Source organism: Suncus etruscus, chromosome 20 (assembly GCF_024139225.1).
Source record: "Suncus etruscus isolate mSunEtr1 chromosome 20, mSunEtr1.pri.cur, whole genome shotgun sequence".
NCBI lineage: Eukaryota > Metazoa > Chordata > Mammalia > Eulipotyphla > Soricidae > Suncus > Suncus etruscus.
The window spans coordinates 30,926,218-30,949,237 of record NC_064867.1 but is presented as its reverse complement, the minus strand read 5'-3'; the positions used below and the strand labels follow the sequence as shown (position 1 = coordinate 30,949,237).

Here is a 23,020-nt window from a genome sequence, read left to right as displayed (position 1 = left end):
CGAGGACCAGAAGCTATTTTTCTGCTAGTCAGGAGAGATGCTGGCATCTGACCACGGGCTGTGAAATCCCAAATCTGTGATTTCTGTTCTTTTCCTACTGCACATAATTTTGCTGTTTTTGATAATGTAACCAGGAGCTTTTCACAAAAAATCCTCTTCCAATCTTTTCTTCCCTTTCATCCCTTCCTCTCTCCCTTCCTTTCTCCTCCCTTCCTTCTCAAGAAGGAAGTGAAGGGGTTTTCATTTTTCATCATTAACACTGTAATCCCAGCACGATCCCCAAAACACGTATTTAAACTGACAACATCTGGAGACATGAGGTGCCTACAAGGTAAAGGAGCTGCTCTCAAGACCAAGACAGAATCCAACCTAAAGTCGACAGGCAAATCTCACTCAAACCCCATCTGGCTCCATGCACAGTGCAAATGGCTGGCCAAGGTGACCTCGTTGGGAAGGTGGCTGGGTTGACCATCTTGTTTCACCCAGAGGGATGTGGGCACCGTGAAAGGGCACTTTACCTCCAGTTTGCTCCCTGGAGGGGAACGAGATAACATGTTGTTTTCTTTCCTTCTTTGCTCCTAGCAAGCAACATAGATGGTCGGGTTGGAACCCTACGAACCATTTGGATTAAAGGAAATACATCACACAGACTTTGGGGCCAACATGAGTAGATTGTGATTGCCAAGGATTTGATTTGAAAAAGCAAGGAGCACAGCTCCACCCGGTGTTCAGAAGGGAGATGCGCACGTGTGGGGAAGAGTGGGCAGTGGGGGAAGTTGTGATGGTGGGTTGCAGAGGCCCTAGGAATAAAGGATCTGAACCCAGAAAGCATAAGATATTTTGTCATAGATGACAGATCTGAGAGTTCAAGGTGCACTGAGAACGAGAGAGCTTCTCTGCAGGTAATGCCAACACCAGTGAGGGCCAGAGGGTCGCTGGCCCTTAGAAGGAGGAACTTTTCGTGCCCAAACCATGACCTCCCCATGAGACCACCATTGTTAGGAACCATCTCCTTACTCCTTTTCTTTTTTTAAGCTTTATTTATTTATTGATTCATTGATTTATGGATTGGTTTCTGGGCCACACCCTCTGCCTAGGCTCCAGTGACCAGGCTTTGCTAAACCACATAGGATTGCTTCCTCTTGCTTTCCAGGCACCTGTCTACCTGCCTGAGCTCCTCTCATGAACATCCCTCCTCTCCTCCACTCTGCATCTGGTGACAACTGGCACCAGGCACTCAGCATTGAGATGTGGGGCCATTATTTTTATTTTACTGAGTTTATTGGATTACCATGTATACAATAAAACCCCATGGTTTGTGAGATCACCCACACACCTTATTTCTACCCCCAGGCAGATGGGTCTAAAGAAGTAGGGTAGCATAGAAAGATTTAATAAACCAAGCCAGTCAGGAGCCAGTGTGCGCCTCAAGGTCTCTCTGAGCCAAAGACCAGAACTGCCTCTTTCTTTATTAAAATCAATATCCATACAACAGGAGAGGGAAGGTCCAGAGTAATCTAGGTGGGTTTTGATGTATCAAAAGAGATTTATAGGGGCTGGAGAGATAGCACAGCAGTGGGACATATGCCTTGCAGGCGGCCAACCCAGGAGGGACCTGGTTCGATGCCTGGCATCCCATATAGGCCCCCAGCCTGACAGGAGTGATTTTGGAGTGCAGAGCCAGAGTGTGCTCTGAGCACCGCTGGGTGTGGCCCAAAATCCAATCAATCAATCGTTTAAAAAAATAAAAGATTTATAGGAAAGAGGAAGACAGGGGAATGCCTTTGTTTTGGTTTGATAGCTGGGTGTCATCTTACAACCAGGAGTGACAAAAATCACAAACCTGTTCATAACTGAATTTTCAGCACACAACACCTGAGCACCCATCCCTTGACCAGTGTCCATTTCCCTCCACCAATGCCCCCAATTACCCTCCCATACCCCAGCCTGCCTCTATAGACACACTTTACCTTTTTTCTTTCTAGGCACTTTGGTTTGTAATACTGTGAGTGAGAGGGTAGCATGCACTTTACGTTCTTTTTGCACCCAGTTCTCTTCCAAAGTAACCATACACACCCCCATCATTGGCACAGTAGTCCCTTCCTATTCCCACTTTCCTCAATGTCATCAGTTCCTGCTAAGTACCAGTTGTCCTGTTCTTCATTTTTATTGTTTTTGGTCATAGTCATTCCCCCCAACATGAGTGAGATTATTTTGTGTCTGTTCTGCTCCCCAGGATCATTTTGTTTTGTTTTGTTATTTGGTTTTTAGGTCATACCCAGCGGCACTTAGGGGTTACTCCTGGCTCTGAGCTTAGAAATCGCTCCTGGCAGGCTTGGGGGACCATATGGGATGCTGGGGATCAAACCCGGGGTCCTTCCCAAGTCGTCGCATACAAGGCAAATGCCCTACCGCTGTGTTATCGCTCCGGCCTGCATGGGGTCATTGTGAAGACAGAGGAAGGACCTCAGTAAATAGTACTGGTCTCTCCACAGTTGCATCCACATCTGTCTGTAATGTCAGGAACATTCCAGGTGTTGTTCTAGATTTCTGCTGTAGATACTTTTTTTTCTTTCTGATTTTGGGCCACACCCTGTAACACTCAGGGGATACTCCTGGCTATGCGCTCAGAAATCACTCCTGGCTGGGGGACCATATAGGACACCAGGGGATTGAACCTCGGTTCGTCCTGGGTCAGCCGTGTGCAAGGCTAGTTCCCTACCACTTTGCCACCGCTCCGGCCCCTGGTGTAGACACTTTTTGTCCTTACCACGGACTTAAGGCCCCCAACTTATTTACCAGCCCAGATTTGGAACCAGGTTTTTGAGTCGGCCACATTTCAGTTGTTCGGCTTTCCAAGCCACCAAGGATACTCGGGGGACCCATCAATACTCAGCCCACACAGCATAAATGGCTGGGAGGAGTGCCAAGGGAAAAAAAATACCTCTGCAGTAATCGATATCAGAAATGAAAATGGGCAAATTGCTTCCGTAGCCAACAAACTCCCAGAAGCAGCCAAGAAAATAAGCATTGACATGTTCCAGGTATTAACGTTGAGCAATTGATCTAAAAAGAACGTAAGCTTCTTGGCCTTGTCTCGTGCATTTCTGGGTGCTAGTTTCCCTATGAAAGGATAATGAGTAACCACAGTTGGCATCTCCTGCCATTCTCGAGCTGGTAATGGGGCAAGATGACAAGGAAGGGAAAAATACCAGCAAGTAGGATGCGAGGGTGGGGAGGGAAGTGAGGCACAAAGTCCACCTCTGAAGGCCTTGTTGGAGTTGAATAAAAAAAAAATATGCCTGTCACGTGTGTGCGGTGGTACATGCACACACATGTTGGGTTATTATTCAGGTCACGAGGAAGAAAATGCAGCCACCAGCAATTGCCTCGTCGGCACCTGGCACTTAGGCTAAGCGAAATAACCTCTCGGAGAAAGACAAGTTCTGCACGGGGTCACATAGTTGGAGTCTGAGAGTCAATTTTTAGAAATGGAGAATGGAAAAGTGGTTGCTAGGGGCTGGCGTGGCAGAAATGGGAAGAAGTTGGGTGAATGGGAGTCCAAAAGCGTACCATTCTGGATGATGGTCTGGGTTGGGAGTGAGAATATTGAGTAAGTAGGGCACTTGCCTTGCATGCAGCAGATCCGGGTACCCATATGGTACCCCTGAGCTCTGTCAGGAGTAATTCCTGAGTGCAGAGCCAGGAGTGAACTCCTGAGCATTGCTAGGCATATCTTCAAAAGAAGAAAAAACAACATGAAGGAAGGTCTGAGGATCTAACATCCAGCACAGGACTTTAATTAACCAGCCTGCATCACACAAATGGACTGAGGTGTTGTTGTTTTTTTTTTGGGGGGGGGTGTCTTTGGATCACATCCAGAGGTGCTCAGGGGTTCCTTCTGGCTCTGCGCTCAGAAATCGCTCCTGGCAGGCTTTGGGAACCCTATGGGATGCTGGGATTCAAACCACTGTCTGCCCTGGATTGGCTGCGTGCAAGGCAAACACCTACCATTGTGCTATCTCTCTGGCCCCAGGATGGGCTGAGTTAATGTCAATGTTCACCTCCTCCCAAGACATAGGAATGTAGGTAGCAGTTGTGTTAAGCGGAGGATGGGGAGGGGGAGTCTTTCATGGCACATACATGTATTAAATCACTGGGACAGATAAACTTGAGTCCTGCAGCTTTGTCACACATGCTCCAATAAAGACATGGGGGGCTGGAGAGATAGCACAGAGGTAGGGCATTTGCCTTGCATACAGGACAGTGGTTCGAATCCCAGCATCCCATATGGTCCCCCAGAGCCTGCCAGGAGTGATTTCTGAGCATAGAGCCTGGAGTAACCCCTGAGCGCTGCCGGGTGTGTCCCGAAAACCAAAAAAAAAAAAAAAAAAAAAAAAGACATTTGGGAGGAGGAAAAAAAATACTGTCATCGAGTTGTGGCTGGTTTGGTTATCTAGTCACTAATCATTTATGAAGACAAACCTTTGAACAGGACTCTGCTCAAGCAGCAAGAATAAAGCCTCTGTTCATCAGAAGTAGCAGGTCTGGCAGGGTTTCGTGTTTGGTTTGCTGAGCCACACCTGGCTGGCAGTGCCCGGAGCCATTTATTCCCAGCCAGGTCCTGGTGGCAATAGGCAATGTGAGAGCTTAGCTCAAACCTGGAGCTTCGGTCTGCAAAACATGTTCTCTAGTGATCGGAGCCCTCTCCTTGGCTCCACAGTGACCTTCCCCACATCCTGCCTTCTTCAGAGCTTTGAGAACCCCAAACTTCCTTTCAGGATAATGGTACAGCTCCCCTACTCAGAAGCTCCGAGAGAAATCCAATTGCTTTCAGGCAAGGCTAAGTCCATCCATTCACATTCTCATTACGGGGCTCCAGACTAATTAAGGGCCGAAAAGATGCCTCATGGACATCTCCACTCTAATGTGTGCTCCAGAAAATCCGCTACTAATCGCAGAATCCCAAAGGGTCTATTTTCTGAATCATTAAGGGATAACATAGAACATACCGGCAGTCCTGGGCCCAACCACACCTCCCTCTGGTTGTTTGTAGACAATTTCATGCACACCACTTAGCTCAGGCGGGAGGATATGTTTGCACTTAGTTCCAGAATGGCAATGGGCTCATGAGGCCATGACTAGCCATGGACTGGCCCATGAGTCCAAGGCAAAGGACTCCTGATGCCTGCAGGTTGGGGACTTCCAAGCTGGGATCTGTCCCAGGGGAGGATGAGGCTTTATGCTTGAAACGCTTGGTTCTGCAGAGCCGAGCAATGGAAACATCAATCAGGCCTCTTCACAGGCTCATCTTCTCTATTTTTTTCTTTAATTTTTTTTTCTGGTACTAAAAATATTTTTTATTTTGGTCCCCTGAGCACTGCTAGGAGTGATTCCTGAGTGTAGTCAGGAGTAACCTCTGAGCACTGCTCACTAGGTGTGGCCCCCAAACAAAAAGGCTGTGAGCAATCAAGTGGGGTATGTAATGTATGTATGCATGAGACCAGTTTGCCTTAGTGTGCAAAAAACCTCTCGTTTGGGGCCGGAGAGATAGCATGGAGATACGGCATTTGTCTTGCATGCAGAAGGATGGTGGTTCAAATCCCCGCATCCCATGATTTCCCCTAGCCTGCCAGGAGTGATTTCTGAGCGTAGAGCCAGGAGGAACCCTTGAGCACTGCCAGGTATGACTCAAAAACCAAAACCAAAATCCCAAATCCTCTAGTTTAAACTGACTGCAGAAATTTATTTGTTTGTTTGTTTTGGGGGGGTCACACCGGGCAGTGCTCAGGATGTCGGGATTTGAACCACCGTCCTTCTGCATGAAAGGCAAACGCCTTACCTCCATGCTATCTCTCCGGCTTCCAGAAATTTATTTTTTATCATTTTAGTTCTTCATGTTTGGGCTACTTCTGGAAGTTGGGGCTTACTCCTGCCTCAGGAATCATTCCTGGTGGGGCTCAGGGGATTGTATGGCATGCTGGGGAGTTGAACTCAGATTGGCTGCAAACAAGGTAAGTGCCCAACCCGCTGTACTATTGCTCTGGCCTCAGAGCGTCAGAGATTACTTGAAAGGTGTGAAAGTTATCCTTGTCACTATATTCATCAAATATGGATTCTTAAGTTATGAATTCTTAAGTTACCAGGTTCCCACACAGGCACAATTCAGCATATACATTAGAATATATCGTTTTGGTCCATCTTTCTTTTCTTTTCTTTTTTTTTTTTTTTTTTGGTTTTTGGGTCACACCTGGCGGTGTTCAGGGGTTCCTCCTGGCTGTCTGCTCAGAAATATCTCCTGGCAGGCACGGGGGACCATATGGGATACCGGGATTCGAACCAACCACCTTTGGTCCTGGATCGGCTGCTTGCAAGGCAAATGCCACTGTGCTATCTCTCCGGGCCCGGTCCATCTTTCTTTTGCAGAAAAATCTCTTTTAGGAGAGCCACTAAAATAGAGATTCAGGTCTGGCAACTGCTCCAGAGGCTGGACTTCCAAGAAAATGAAGTGTCCACTGGGCCTCTGACAACAGAAACTACCAGTCACTAGCTCCACTGACCACGAACCAGCCAGCTGGAGTGTCACAAGAGGGAGAATCAATGGCCTTGAGGTGGTAGGCTGTGGCAGTACATATGAATGGCTCCTTCTGGACCCAGTCCCCAACCTTCTGAGGAGGTAACTTGAGCTTCTCTAGGCCTTCCTAAAAATCTCACCAGAAACGCATGAATTGTGACCCTACATTCACCTTGCTTTGTTTCCTTCTCACCTTCCTCCAGCCTTATTTTCCCAGAGGATCTTTGTATAAGAGGATCATTCGGCCGGAGAGATAGCATGGAGGTAAGGTGTTTGCCTTTCATGCAGGAGGTCATCGGTTCTAATCCTGGTGTCCCATATGGTCCCCCGTGCCTGCCAGGAGCAATTTCTGAGCCTGGAGCCAGGAATAACCCCTGAGCACTGCTGGGTGTGACCCAAAAACCACACACACACACACACACACACACACAAAGAGGATCATTCAATGTTGCTGGGTTTTGTGTGTGTGAAGGTAACCAATTTTGGGGGGGATGGGCCCGGAGAGATAGCACAGCGGTGTTTGCCTTGCAAGCAGCTGATCCAGGACCAAAGGTGGTTGGTTCAAATCCCGGTGTCCCATATGGTCCCCCGTGCCTGCCAGGAGCTATTTCTGAGCAGACAGCCAGGAGTAACCCCTGAGCACCACTGGGTGTGACCCAAAAAGCTGAAAAAAAAAAAATTTGGGGGGGGGGGGTTAGGTCACACCTGGCCGCGCTCAGGGTTTCCTCCTCGTTCTATGCTCAGAAATCACTCCTGGCAGGCTTGGGGGATCATGTGGGATGCCGGGATTCGAACCACCGTCATTCTGCATGCGAGGCAAATGCCCTACCCCTCTGCTATCTCTCTGGCCACGAAGGAAACTGATTTTAAGATTCAGTCTTTAGAAAAGCTACGTGTAGTGGATTGGTTCTAGGAGAAAAAGGAAAAAAGATGGAAAGACTGGAGTTGTATAATAGTCAAATAGTGCTGGAAAGAGATAGAGCATGTGGTAGAGACAGACCAGATGGATACACAAGCCCTGCCAGAGGTGGACATTAAGAGCTGTTGACTTGGGTTGGAGAGACAGCAGTGGTAGGGCGTTTGCCTCGTATGCAGAAGGTGGTTCAAATCCTGGCATCCCATATGGTCCCCTGAGCCTGCCAGGGGTGATTTCTGAGCGTAGAGCCAGGAATAGCCCCTGAGCGCTGTCGGGTGTGACCCCCACCGAACAAAAGAGCTGTTGTCTAGGACTAGAGTGACAAGACAGTGGGTACGGCATTTGCCTTGCACACAACTGGATGGGTTCTATCATTGGCACCCCATATGGTCTCAAGCACTGCCAGGAGTGATCCCTGAATGCGGGGCCAGGAGTAACACTGAGCATCACCAGATATGAGCCCCCCTCCCCCAAAAAACAAAATAAAGCAAAACATCCCCCACCAACAGAGCTGTATACTAGGGCCAGGCAGTCCAAGGGTGAAGGTGTTTGCCTTGCATGCAGCCAATCAATCCTAGTTTGATATCCAGCGCTGCATATGGGCCTTGACTACCACCATCTTTAGCCCAATGGCCCTCTCCCCGTGAAAAGCAAAGCTGTCTGTAGTGACCCACCCTGCAAGCTGACACATGAGGGAGTCCAGCAGGCATGTGACAGGCACCACAGCTCATCTTGAAAGGCTACGGTGGAGGTGAGAGATGTCCTGGTCTCAAGAACCTATGTTGCTTTGGTCAGGGTCACATGGATCAACTCATAATATTTGGGTTGTGTATTAGCAGATAGGCAAGGGTGAACCGAAGGCCCCAACTCCAGCTCCCACCAACACACCGGGCCCTTTTCTCCAACCCAGTAGTTGCTGTAAATAGGTGACCTCCTGGGAGTCCCAGAACTTAAGGGAGAAGAGCAGGGGCAGAAGTCAAGGGAATTCTCTCCTGCCCGCGCAGGTAAGACGAAACCTCAGTTTGCCCACACTTGTTTTTTCCTTCCGCATTACGTTGCAGGGCCAGGTATGCTCAACAATGGAAAGAAATCCTTTTATGTAATGCCTCCCCGCTGGCCCTTCTGGCCCAGGCTTTTCTGCAAGTATTAGCATCTCCTGACAGAATGGATTCATAAACAGGCATTCAGCATATTTACACAGAAGCCCAGCACATATCAGATTTCCTGTTTTTGAAGTCCAAACAAATATATTCAAGATCATCACACATGCAGAGATGTGATCCAAGTATGGAAACACAGGTCTGCCTGGGGCGCTTCGATGGAACTGGTTGACAGCTAGCTGACAGTGACTGCTTTCTTCTTCATATCCCAGCGTGACTGACCCCCAAGGTTCCCACTTACCCGACAGGCACTAGTATGCTGTTCTGCACCCCTCCAGCCTCATACATGTGTTCTTTCGTCAGCACGATTATCCTGTCTTTTAAACTGCCGCCCAGAAGATTGGAAGTAAGATCCACGAAACAGTTGTTCTCAGGACTGGAGCTATATAGCACAGCAGATAGGACATTGTCTTGCATGCAGCTGACCGGGGACCAACCCAAGTTTGATCCCCAGCATCTCATATGGTTCTGAGCCTGCCTGGAATGATTTCTGAATACAGAGCCAAGAGTAACCCGAGGGCCCGGAGAGATAGCACAGCGGTGTTTGCCCTACAAGCAGCCGATCCAGGACCAAAGGTGGTTGGTTTGAATCCCGGTGTCCATATGGTCCCCCATGCCTGCCAGGAGCTATTTCTGAGCAGACAGCCAGGAGTCACCCCTGAGCACCGCCGGGTGTGGCCCAAAAACAAAACAAAACAAAACAAAAAAAAAAAGAATAACCCCTGAGTACTATCAGGTGTGGCCCCAAAACAAAATAAAATAAACACAACCTCCCCTCCCCCAAAATACCCTAGTTCCGAACTCAAAACTGATGTTTTCAATGTTAGGTGCATTACAACCATAAATAAAAAGGGAAATACAAGATGTGTGCTTACTTTAAAAAATTCACGAGACAGGAGACCAGTTTTTGTTTGTTTTTTTTTTTTGTAAAAAGGGAACATCTTTAATTTAAGAAAAAGAAATAAAAAATGAAAAAGGAACTGGAGCATATCAACTCCTGAAAACAGAATTTCTCATCTTGGTGAGCACAATCATTGCTAGGGCTTGGAGAAAAATTAAAATGCCATTTAGCTTAAGAATTTAAAGGACAGAAGCAGCCGTGGCCATTTCTTCATATGAAAATTCACACCATTTTCTCTTTTGCATATCTTCTACATCTATGGAGGCAACCAACCGTACAGGGAACACACAGTCTCAGCCAACTCTCAACGGAGGAGCCACGAGAACCACACCATCTCCCCGGACAAAGAGCATCGGGATATTCCGTTTCGTTGACTAGAAGGGAGAAAACACACACATAAATAGAACACCTTTAGATTCGTATGTAGTATTCCTTGTATGAAAGAAACCTAAAAGTATATAACAAACATGAGTTCCTTGTAACTCTAGTGGACTGAAAGCCCCATCACTTACTGCTGTCATAGAAAGAACTGATCTAGGAACTGTTTTCCTGGGTATCAAGGATGAGTACAGAGCCTACAGCTATTCATTAGAATCAATTTTCTAGGCCGAAGAGATAGCAAGCGATAGGGTGTTCGCCTTGCATGCGGCTGATCCGGGAGGGACCTGCTTCGATTCCTAGCACCCATATGGTCCCCCAAACTGCTAGGGGTGATTTCAGAGTGCAGAGCCAGGAGTAACCCCTGAACACCAATGGGTGTGGCCCAACCAACCAACCAATAAATAAAAGTTAAAAATAAAAAAAGAATCATTTTTTTCCTTTTCCAGGTCCTCACCTTGACTAGGCTCTGTGCCTCTGTGTAAGCAGAGCCCCAGGGCTGTGTCTGAACACTTCCTGTGTCAGGAAGGCCTGAAATGATCTAAGTCCATGACTGCCCCTCAGGGTGGCCCCTACCCCAATGGACACCAGGGGGAAAACACAAGCTAGAAGCAACATCTGACTGGAACCTGGAGAAAGCTACCACGCTGACCTGTGTGAAAGAATTTCCATCTAATGCGGAACTGGAGGGTGTGAAGCAGTAAATCGCACATACATATGCACCCTTAAAGCAAACAAACCAGGAGCCGGATTTCCTGCAAATTCCCAATTTACAGAAAACTGAAACTTATCCCCCCACCAACAGACTCTTGCCAAAACATCCTTGAGCCCAACCGAGTGTGCGTGGACTTGTCAAAAGGGCAGAAATAGGCAAAGCAAAAGTAATGACTTATCCACACAGTAGCTGGTAGTTTATTATATACACCCACCAAAGGAACGCTTTGCAAACCCAAAGCAAGGGTGTGTTATTACAAAACAGCTTATAGAAGGAGAAAACAGTGGTTGTTTATTCTTAGAGAGATTAGTTGCAGTGTTGGAATTTTTGTGGACTGCAGTACGGTGATCACAGGTTGCTTTCTACCATCTCTTGAGAGGCCCTGTCTAGTCAGGGTTCCAGAGAAACAAACCAGAGGAGTATACTGTATTGGAGAGCACTGGGTTCCTGCCATGTAGTTCAGGTGCTTTTGTCCACTCCAGCACATGTTCTGGGTTCCCTGTTTGGACTGCAACACTCTAGGTAAGTCAAATCTCCTCTCTCCCGAAGCCCTTAGCCCACCTGAATCCTTAAGGAAACTTGCTACAGTTTCTATGTTCAAGATGAGGAATAAGTCTCTGCTATTTGCAAAGAAACTCATTCTTTTATTTTTGGTTTTGGGGTTGCAACCGATTGGCGTTCAGGGGTTACTCCTGGCAGGCTTGGGAGACTATATATGGGATGCCAGGGATTGAACCCAGGTAGGCCACATGCAGGACAAACACCTTACCCACTGTGCTATCGTTCCAGCCCTTCCAGGGAGTTCTTGATAATACCAGAGGATTGAATGAATTTTAAGCCTGCCTATTTACACCCAGCACATGACACACTGCAGAACTGTTATGTGGGTGAGGCATCCTACAAGCCACGACGACAGAGGGGCAAGGGACAGACACTGAATTTTAGTGAAGCTCCTGCATGTGAAGGACAAGGACAGCCAACCAAACCAAATCCATAGGCACTGGGAAGACTTCAGAAAAAGCAGGTGTCAGGAATTTTCACGTTCATTTGGTTTCTTTAGCAGGGCAGTCTAAGCTCAGGCAAGAGTAAGCTGGTTCCCAGGCAGAAATTATAAGAATTCACAGGGTTAGGAAAGCCCAGTGTTTATTATGGCACCAAACTGCTGACAAGACAGTAGGGAAGAAATGCTGGAGAAACACACCAGAAAGATTAGATTAAAAGCCACATTTGGCTGGCCCCTTCCCAGCCAAAATTTTAGAAACTGGCCTCGAGGTAGGTGGGATTGACTGAAGTGAAGAAGGTGAGTTAATGCCCAAGGCAGCGGAAGAGACGACTGGTCCAAATTAATGAATTCCTAAGAAAAACAAATGTGTGTAGCTAAAGAAGCCTCAGCTGAGCTACCAGCTCCGTGGAGGATTGAAATCTTCTAAACAATTAGAAGCAATTAGAAGGCCCTAATTTCAGCAGTCCCCTTTAGAGTCGTGAGATGTAGCAAACACAGGTCAAATTTGAATTCCAGATAATGACAATGTTCTAGCATGACCTCAAACACTGCATGGGGTATGTCTGATCTAGGGTCAGCCATGCAATCCATGTTTTTTTTGGGCCACACCTGAGCTGCGGTGCTCAGGGGTTACTCCTGGCTATCTGCTCAGAAATAGCTCCTGGCAGGCATGGGGGACCATCTGGGATGCCGGGATTCGAACCAACCACCTTAGGTTTTGGGTCAGCTGCTTGCAAGGCAAACACCGCTGTGCTATCTCTCCGGCCCCTCTCAATCATTTTTCTAAAAGGGAGTTTCTGTGGACACAAGCTCCCTTGCACTCAGCTTCAGTAGAGGCTGAGAGAAAGTCCTGTTCCTTCACTGAAGTGAGGGATCACTGAAGTGGTGATCCCTGTAAAAGAGTCACCCGTACAGAGTGCCGGGTCCTTTGAGCACCTCGGCTGAGCATTGGGTCTGTAGGCTCCTCAGCCTGAAGGTGTTCTGGGAGTGACACTTTTGTTGTTTATCACAGCAATCAGGTGACAGAAAAAAAAAAATCGCACTGAGCCAGAGTCCACAGCTTTGCAGGCCAACACAGGAATTTCTCAGTGGGAGAGCTCGCAGAATGCCAAGGTCTTTTCTCTAGTGAAAGCTAACTCAGCTCCGGGCCCCCATCACATTCACTCACCAGAGCCCCATCCATTGGCCCCCAGTATTATACACAAGCACCAGGGCACCCTTTGCATTCTATCTAATATCATACCCACTCACCGGGACCCCATCTTCTATTCTACCAGCCCAGTGTCAAACCCACTCACTAGGGCCCCAGCTGAGAGCACTTGGCCCTCTGGCCCTCCTTCACTTCATGAAAAGCTCCCAGTTCCCCTCCCGGGGCCATTTGCACCAGAAATCATTATCCAGTGAAACAGCTGCCACTCCACCTTATCAGGTATCCAGGGAAAGGACTAAGTTTACCCTGGAGATTTTTTCCCTGGAGATAGAATTTTTTTTTAAACCATCAGCTTACAAGCACCCAGGACTATCTGAAGGCCAGAGCAGACTGCAATGGACTCTGTCACCTGTTATGGGAATCCCTTCTCTTCTTTCCTCTGTACACCCCAAACTGCTATCTATCTTACAGGCTCCCTAGAAACTGGCTATGCTGCTATCACCCTAAAAATCTGAGTTCAAGGGACATGTTCAGGCCTGGTTCCCGAGCACTTCCTGCCTTTCTCTCCCACTCACTGGCATGAGCAGAGAAAGATGTAGAGCCACCCAAGAGCAGGCTTGGGCTCTGCAGGGCTGTGTCTACAGATGAGCAGGCATGAGAAATGCCATCCGCCCTCCAAGAAATACTTTTCAGAATCTCTCACTCCCACTTGGCCTGTCCTGTCTCCAAATATGAAGAATGTTCTTGTACATGATGTTCTTAGAGGGAAATGAGATAGAATCACAGACAGATGGGAGGAAACAACTAATACCAGGCCCTTTGGAAAGATTTCCTACAGATAGTACAGGAGTAAGGCACTTGCTTTGTATATGGCCAACTTGGGTTCATTCGGTCTTTGTTGAGAACTATATTGGTCCCCCCAGCCCTGCCAGGACTGATCCCTGAACATGGCTGGGTTTGGTCCAATAACAAACAAAATCCCTCAAGACTGTCATGGAGACACCCACCGCCTGACAAATGTTGCTTACCCTGGTACCTCCAAGTTTTACAAGGTCCCGATCATCCTCTGTACAATGCCTCTCAGACTGTCCCCTTCTCTCTCCATGACTCTTTTCTCATGTTCTTTACTTTTTTTTCTTTTTGATTTCTGAGCAACATCCTGACGTGCTCAGGGCTTACTGTGCTCAGAAATCACTTCTGGTAGGTTGAGGGGACCATATGGCCAAGGATCAAATCCCAGGTCAGCAGATCATGTGCCCTACCTGTTGTGCTATAGCTCTGGCCCACCATTTTCTGATTTTCTAACTCAATTTCCTAGCAGCCCAAAAGAAGTCCTTAGCCCCAACTAGAGTGAGATGGTGTTGGGGATTAGTGACCCACCTCTCAGGTCCAAACACCTGGAATAAACCGCAAGCAGTCAGACCCCAGATCCGACTTCAGGGAAAACATCTTTAGAAACAGATTTGGTGGCAAGTCACTCCTGTTAACATGATCTTACTGACATGAGCTAGTCTGTCTGTCTGTTAAGGGTGGACTTTCAGTTCTTCAACATATGAGTGTTGTCTCTCCTACCTCCCCACCCCTCTTCATAGATCAAACTGTAACTATGTAGTGGACCAGGCTACAAATCATTTCCCCAGAGAAGGGCTCACGGCAATACTATCTTCAAGACAGAATTTCTTGAGCAATACCGCCCCCTAGAGGGCACTGAAATAATCGGGGGTAGGTGGGAACCTTGCTTGCAAATAAGGAGCTATGTTAGCTGAAGATTTCCAGGGGAGCAATGAGTGATGCCTTGATACTTTTTATAGAAAGGGCAGGTCAATCTGGGAACCTATGTTGTAAAAATTTTGCCTCATGCTTCAAATTCAAGGTACCTGGAATTTTTCTGTGTACTAGGAACTTTTCCAAATGAAAATTTAAAAGCCCTTAATCATAGGAGCCTTGATTCTATGACATTCTCTTAAAATCAGTCTACCACCAACTTTCTAGAAGACTGCTACATGATCCTACTAACTTTTAAGCTTCCACTACCTACCAATTCTGTTATCAACTGCTCTGAGTCCACCAGTGCCGATAAAGAATTCCTAAGAAACCCAATTAAACCAGGGATTGAAATTCCTTCCATATTTCTTCCTCACTGTACTAGACTTCCTCAGCTAGAAAATAGCAATAATACTAATGACACTATTATTGGAGGTTGAGTTTTGTTATTGTTGTCCTGTTTTGGGGCCACACTGGAAATACTTCAGGCTTATTACTCCTGCCTCTGTACTCAGGACTTATTTCTGGAGGTGCTCAGGGGACCATATGCAATATTGGGGACCAAACCAGGGTAAGCCTCATGCAGGACAAGCACCCTACTTGTTGACTTATCACTCCAGGTCCTGAAGGCTGACTGATAGAAAATCATGCTAGTCGCTGGAGCCTCGTAGCTAGCAGGTATTTGGTTCCTTTTCTTCCTGGGTAAGTAATTTTCTCCTAACATTATTTCTTTTTCTTTTATCCTAGGACAAACTATTCCCTCTAAGATGAAATTTACAGTTATGTTCTACTAAAAAGATAATTTAGTGTAGGCTTCAGGATGTTTTGAACAGTATCTAAGAGCTTCTTCTCTTTATTCAACTAAGAGAGCCAACCGATCGACTTACACACCACATATATGATCTGTGATATATGTTAGTTACATAGATCTATGATTTATGTAATAAGTCATATTATATTATGAAAGCTAGGAAAACGCATATTCTCAAATAAATAAAAAGGCTAAATATTAACAGCCCAACAAAACCATCTAGCAAGTTATACAGCAGAAGCTGAAACTGGGCAGTAACAAATTCTTAGAATGTGATGAGTTTTTGTGTTGTATTTTGGACACACTCAGTGGTGCTCAGGAGTTAACTCTTCGTTCTGCATTCACCGATCATTCCTGACAAAGGTGGGAGAACTGTATGGGGGTACTAGGGATCAAATCCCAGTTAGTCACGGGTGAGGTAAGCACCCTGCTCGCTGAACTATCTATCCAACCCCAGAATGTTACAATTGTTTATCCATGCTTATTTTCAAACTAACAATATTCACCTTCCCTGCCCCATATTCTAACACCCCAAGCGCTTATAGATAATAAAGCACCATAGAAAATAGATTATTCTCATAGCTTCTGCCATCAACTAATTCATAAGATGAAAAGGAACAGACAGGGCCAGAGAGATAGTACAGTGGAGAGGGCATTTAATTTGCATGCAGCCATTCTACAATGAGTCTTCCAGGAGTGATTACTGAGCATAAAACAAAAAGCAAGCCCTGAGCACTGCTGGGTATAAAAGGGAGCAAAACAAACAAAATACCCCAGAAAACCCCAAAACCTTATGACCACAGGCAACAGCAGAGCAGGTAGGGTTTTTGCCTTGCACACAGCTAACCCAGGTTCTATCCCCAGCATCCTACATAGTCCCCCAAGTCTGCCAATAATTTCTGAGTGCAGTGACAGAAGTAACCCCTGACCCCACCAGGTGTGCCCCCAAAACAAAAACCAAAAAAGCAAGAAAGAAAATGAGCAAACGAATAAGGAAATGACTAGAGAAGAGTCAGGGTACAGCAGAAGCACAAAGGCAATGGCTCATACACAAATGCTTGTTATGTGCTGTAACTAACCTGAGACGTGCATTCCTTCCTTTTTCTTTTTGGGTCACAATCAACAGTGCTCTGGGCTTACTCCTATGCTCAGGAATCACTTCTGCCAGGGCTCAGGGAACCATATGGGAGGCTGGGGATTGAACCCAGTTCGGCCATGTACAAGGCAAGTTCCCTACCCACTGTATTATCTCTCCAGGTTCCTTGCAGGCTTTTGACATACCCTCTGAATAAGCTCCCATGGCTGTATGAAGCAGATCCACTCTCCTTCTTTCATAGACAAGCAAATGTAGTTGCTGACAGGTTAGGCAATGTGCTGAACTACATACTGGCAAACAAGGGAATCAAGACAGATTCTGGCAGCTCGGACCCCTGAGCCCACAATTCAAACCCAGATGCTCAAGAAGGGTGTGACTAGCTTCTCAAGGCTTCAGACTCTTGAATGAGATCACTGGGGATACTAATGGAAATGATTAAAAAAAAAAAAAAAAACACAAAATAGGGGTTGGAGTAATAGTACGACAGATAGGGCATTTTCTTGTACACACCAGAACTGAATTTCAATCCTCTGTCTAAGCCTGCCAGGATTTTTTACTTCTGAGCCAGTGTAGAGCCAGTAGTAACCTGAGCACTGTTGGGTGTACCCCACCCAAATAAAACAAACAATAAACAACAACAACAACAAAATGAACAAAAAAGCTGAGTGATTATTCTGAAGAACCAGCACTTGATATTACAAAGTCTTACATACATTAAAAAAAAACATCTGAATTGCAAGAAATACTAGTGAGTTTTCAACTAACAAGATTTGGCACTGCATTAACAAACCATTACTTGGGGCCGGAGCGACAGAACAGTGACTAGGGCATTTGCCTTGCGTGTGGCCAACCTGGGTTTGATCCCTGGACAGACAGACAGACAGACAGACAGACAGACAGACAGACACAAAACCACCACTTATTGAGTTTGGCATCAAAGGAGGTTTTTCACACACAAAAATACTCCTTTTTCCAACTATCTATCTCCTCTCTGTGAGGCATATTTTCTTCAAAAATATCTTCAAAAACTAATTAGATGCCCTCAATAAATGCAAATATTGAAGCAAGGATAACTCTAAATTTCTTGTTTTAGAAAACAGAAAGGTATAATTTATAAAAATATACTGACGCCGGAGCCATAGCACAGCGGTAGGGCATTTGCCTTGCACATGGCTGACCTAGGATGGACCTCAGGTTGGATACCTGGCATCCCATATGGCCCCCCAAAGCCAGGGGCAATTTCTGAGCACACAGCCAGGAAGGAGTAGCCCCTGAGCGTCACTGGGTGTGGCCCAAAAAACAAAAACAAAAAAATAATTTAAAATATATAAACACTGATGTTTTTATTATTAAAAAATTTTAAGATTCTATTAAATATTAAAAGATTAAATTCACATAAAGAGAACACTAGAACCACAGAAAGAATTCAGCAGGTGGGGTGCTTGTCTTGCATGAGGCTGATCTGGATTTAATCCCTGGCATCCCATATGGTCCCCCAAGCCTGTCAGGAGTAATTCCTGAGTGTAGAGCCAGGACTGATCCCTGAACACTCCTAGCTATGACCCACTCCGCTGCCCAACAAAAAGAAAAAGAACATAGGGTCAAAGGGATAGGACAGGGGCTATTGTGCTTGCTTTTCATGCTACTGACCCGTTTGATCCCTACATCTTTTTTTTTTTTTTTTTTTTTTTTTTGGTTTTTGGGCCACACCCGTTTGATGCTCAGGGGTTACTCCTGGCTATGTGCTCAGAAATTGCCCCTGGCTTGGGGGGACCATATGGGACGCCGGGGGATCAAACCGCGGTCCGTTCCTTGGTAGCGCTTACAAGGCAGACACCTTATCTCCAGCGCCACCTTCCCGGCCCTGATCCCTACATCTTATATAGTGCCCCAAACATAGCCAAAAGTGATCCCTGGCCAAAGAGTGAGAAGTCCTGAGCACCACCAAAATCAAAGCAAAAAAGAAAAGAGCCTGGTCCAAATTTGCCCAAAGTGCCTAGTCTTTGTGTTACTCTCTACTGAGTCCAGAATAATTATCAAATAAGAAGAGTGCCATGATAAAAACTTTACTGGTTTTCCATTAATAAGCATTAAGCTGATGATGGATGCTGAGAAGGGATGTAATGACTTACTTTATAGATCTCTTCATACGTTTCTTCATCAATTTCTATAGTGGTCACAGTTTCTTCCACATCTCCCAAAATCATATTCAAATGCTGATCATATGCCTGAAGGAGGATGGTGAGGGACCAAGATATTTAATAATCAAATGTAGAAAGCAATAAAACAAGCCCTGTAATAAGCAAAAATGGCTCTGTTATAAAATATATTATTTAGGACACAATATGTAAGCCAAAAACTTGTACATGTAAATGAAAATTATGCTGCATAAATTAATGCTCAACATTTCTTTTATCTACTTCAGAGTAGGTTTAGTAACTTCAGGGCAAATAACAATAATGCACACAGAAGAGAAGAAACAAACAGCATTTCTGTATTTATGACTAAATAGAACTTTAAGGGACCAATTTATAGAAATATTTACAAGTATATGCAAAGTAACATACAAAGAAATAGTATATATAAAGGGCCAATATATAGCACCTAGGGCACTGGCCTTGCATAAAGTCAACCCAGGTTTGATCACCCAGGTTTGGCATTCCACTGATCTCCTGTGCCCAGCCCAGTGAAAAGTAGAAAATAATCTACACACCTTTATTATGACTAGTTGTATATGGCACACTCAGAATTGTGTATAATCTGTACCAAGAAAAATTAAAATTGGGGGCCAGAGAGATGGCACAGAGGTGTAGGGCGTTTGTCTTGCATGCAGAAGGATGGTGGTTCAAATTCCAGCAATTTCTGAGTGTAGAGCCAGGAGTTAACTCCTGAGCACTTCTGGGTATGACCCAAAAAAAAAAACCAAAACAAAACAATATTTACATGCACTCATATCAATGATTTTTATTAAAAGTGAAAAAGTGGGGTTGGAGATAGCACAGCGGTAGGGCGTTTGCCTTGTAAGCAGCTGACCCAGGACCAAAGGTGGTTTGAATCCCAGCATCCCATATGGTCCCCTGTGCCTGCCTGGAGCAATTTCTGAGCACAGAGCCAGGAATAACCCAAGTGTGGCTGGTTGTGCCCCTCCACCAAAAAAAAAAATAAAGTGAAAAAGAAAGGTATTTAAAAAAGATATCAGTATCTCATTTATCCTTCATAGATGCATACTGTACGGTACATAGACTATGCAAATGTGGATTTGCATAAACCACACAAAAGGAATATACAGAAAAGATCTGAGACCTCATTTTAACTGTTATCCAGAAAAGAAAGAGGTCTCCCATTTTATTTCATGTAGCTGTGTTGTTTAGTTTTTTCCACAGAAGAACATTCATATATGCATTTGAAAAGAATAGGGGAGGGGCTGGAGCAGTGGCACAAGCGGTAGGGCGTTTGCCTTGCACGCGCTAACCTAGGACAGACTGTGGTTCGACCCCAAGCATCTCATATGGTCCCCCAAGCCAGGAGCAATTTCTGAGTGCATAGCCAGGAAAAATCCCCGAGTGTCACCAGGTGTGACCCGAAAACAAAACCAAAAAAAAGGAAAAAGAACAAAAAAGAAAAAAAGTGGGGGAAGGGCCAGAGTGAATGCATAGCTTAACAGATCAGGGTTTGATCCCCAGTATCCCATATGGTCCCCTGAGCCTGCCAAGAGCAACTTCTGGGCACAGAGCCATGAGTAACTCCTGAACACCGCCAGCTGTGGCCAAAACAAAACAAAAAGAATGGGAGAAATATACACAAATGAACAGAAGAAAAATATTTTCATAAGCAATTTGTTAAATGAGAAAAAAAATTTTTTTTTTTTTTTTTGTGGTTTTTGGGTCACACCCGGCAGCGCTCAGGGGTTATTCCTGGCTCCATGCTCAGAAATTGCTCCTGGCAGGCACGGGGGACCATATGGGACACCGGGATTCGAACTGATGACCTCCTGCATGAAAGGCAAACACCTTACCTCCATGCTATCTCTTCGGGCCCGAGAAAAAAAATTTTAAAAAATTAGAATGAGGAGCCAGAGAGGTAGCATGGAGGTAAGGCGTTTGCCTTTCACGCAGAAGGTCATCGGTTCGAATCCCGGCGTCCCATATGGTCCCCCATGCCTGCCAGGAGCAATTTCTGAGTATGGAGCCAGGAGTAACCCCTTAGCACTGCCGGGTGTGACCCAAAAAACACAAAATAAAAATTAGAATGTAATTGTAGTTGGCTTATAGAAGTGGAGATGACTTTCTAGTGCCCTATATTTATATTCAAAATAGTCCTCCACATTTGTATATTTGTACATGGGGTAAGGGAAAAATGAAAAGGAGATATTCTGATTTACTATAGTTTTATATAATTACTTACATGCAGTCTGCCTCGAAGCTCTCGGTCGTTTCTCATTTTCACATAAATCCTCTCGTCTAGGCTCAGCCTAATAAGATCCAAGGGTTCTTCCACAGTATTGGTAGTTTGTTGCTGATAAAAGACACTGATTTAGTAATATAGTGTTAGGGACAAAATTGTGCTTGTATCACTGTTACTCAGTGGACAAGTTACTCGGCCAAGAATTGCATCTGCCTAATTCTGTGGTAAGAAGGCTGACATCTGTGTTGGCTTAGAACACTTCCCAGCAAATAGAAAAGTTCTGAAGCACAGACATACCACATTATACACTGAAACAATGGTGGTGTAATTGGTTTCCCAGAAAAAAGCTACCACACTCTGATCCAATTTCAGGGTACTAAGGGCCATTCTAAAGGTCACTATATAAAGCCTCTTACCTGAGCATCATCTCAGCATTTGAGAAGCGTTTCATTGGTATCTTTACCATACACTAGTTGGAATGCTAACGGTTAATGTTTGATTATGAGTTGAGCACAGGATAAGTTGAGTATAAAGTGCTCACCCATATGATTATATATTAGCAGATCACAAAGAAGGCCGATTGAAGAGCTGGAGAGATAATGAATAAGGCACTTCCCTTGCACTTGGCTGACTAGATTCAATCCCCAGCACACGCCATATAGAACCCTGCCAGGTGTGATCCCTTAGCACAGAGCCAGGAATAAATCAAGCACAACCAGGTGTGGCCCAGAAACAAATAAAAACTAGATGGAAAAAAATAAAATAAACCCTGACTTCAAGGGGACTCCATCTGGAAGCTGTGGTTTAGCAGAACTAACCAGAGATGAAAGACTGGAGACAGAAGTTGCCCCTTCCTTCCAGGAGCATTCTGTAGTCAGAGTGAGACACATACTATTACAAACCTCTAAGGATATACACAAGCAGCACAACTACTTCTTCTGCCTCAATCTGGGATATCCAGTTCAGACTTTCCGTTCTGTGTTTATTTTATTTTATTTGGCCACACCCGATTATGCTCAGGGATTACTCCTGGCTATGTGCTCAGAAATTGTTCCTGGCTTGGGCGACCACATGGGACACCAGGGATTGAACCCAGGTCAGTCCCGGGGTCAGCAGCATGCAATGCAAACACTGTACCGCTGTGCTATCGTTCTGGCACCTCATCCTGTGGTATTTATTTAAAAAAAAAATCTCCCCATTATCCAACTCATTCATTCAATAAACATTGCACTATACTCCTCCTCCAGAGCAAAATAGGAAACAAAACTCCTGCTCTTCAAGAATTTGCACTCTACTTGGGGGGAAGAAAAGTACTAAACAAAGCAGCATGTATGTTATATGAACAGATAACATTCTATGGGAAAAAACTTAGCAAGGTAAGACGACTTTAGAACTTGATTTGAAGGGATAGGAAGGGGAAGGGGGTAATGTTACACTGGTGAAGGGGAGTGTTCTGGTTATGACTGTAACCCAAATATGATGTTACTTAAATCCAAAAAAACAAAAATAAACTTGATTTTTGGGGGGTGGGGGAGATCTGTTTTGTTTGTTGGACACACAGGGTGCTCAGGGGACCTCATAATGCCCCAAACTCGCACCCCAACATGCAAAGCAAGTGCTCCATCCAGGGATCAAAATTTTGGGGAGACATTGGTGATGGGAAAGTTGCATTGAAGGCGGGTGTTATCTAAATCTTTTAGGGGGCCAGAAGCAAAAAAATCTGAAAACAAAAGCAAAAAAATCTGAAATTCAAAAAAAATCTAAAAAAAAAAAAATGGGGGGAGGCAATGGAAGGCCCATAGAAAGACCTAGAGAGCAGACACAGGTAGGCTCGGTGCTCACGTCCAGGAAAGAAGCCAGACTTTGATTTGCAAAACCCAACAGGGCCAAGTTTGGGGGAAAAACAGAAGCTGAACTGTACCCCAATTCCTTGTACAAGACACTCACCTGGTCCACGTCGTCCGCCATGTTTCAAATCCTTGCGCCCTTTTCCAGCGTCTCGGGAAAAGCGCGGGAACTCCTTCCGGGTCACTTCCGGGATCTCGGGGCGCGGACACCGGAAGTGAAACAAAGAACGATTCTCATTGGCTCTTTGGGATGGGTGGAATTTTATCCGGGGGCGTGACCCCGGATGTGATAAATGGCAAG

At 45.5% G+C, this 23,020-nt stretch overlaps 1 protein-coding gene across 1 annotated transcript; it reads right to left on the bottom strand.

The window, feature by feature from the left end:
* Positions 1-9,554: 9,554 nt before the first annotated feature.
* LSM3 (LSM3 homolog, U6 small nuclear RNA and mRNA degradation associated) lies at positions 9,555-22,877 on the bottom strand. Its single transcript, XM_049766559.1, has 4 exons — positions 22,820-22,877; positions 20,873-20,983; positions 18,601-18,696; positions 9,555-9,925 (listed from the first exon to the last, which is right to left on the bottom strand). The coding sequence occupies exons 1-4, from the start codon at positions 22,838-22,840 to the stop codon at positions 9,845-9,847; spliced, it is 309 nt and encodes a 102-aa protein (XP_049622516.1). The 5' UTR covers positions 22,841-22,877; the 3' UTR covers positions 9,555-9,844.
* Between the last annotated feature and the right edge of the window lie 143 nt (positions 22,878-23,020).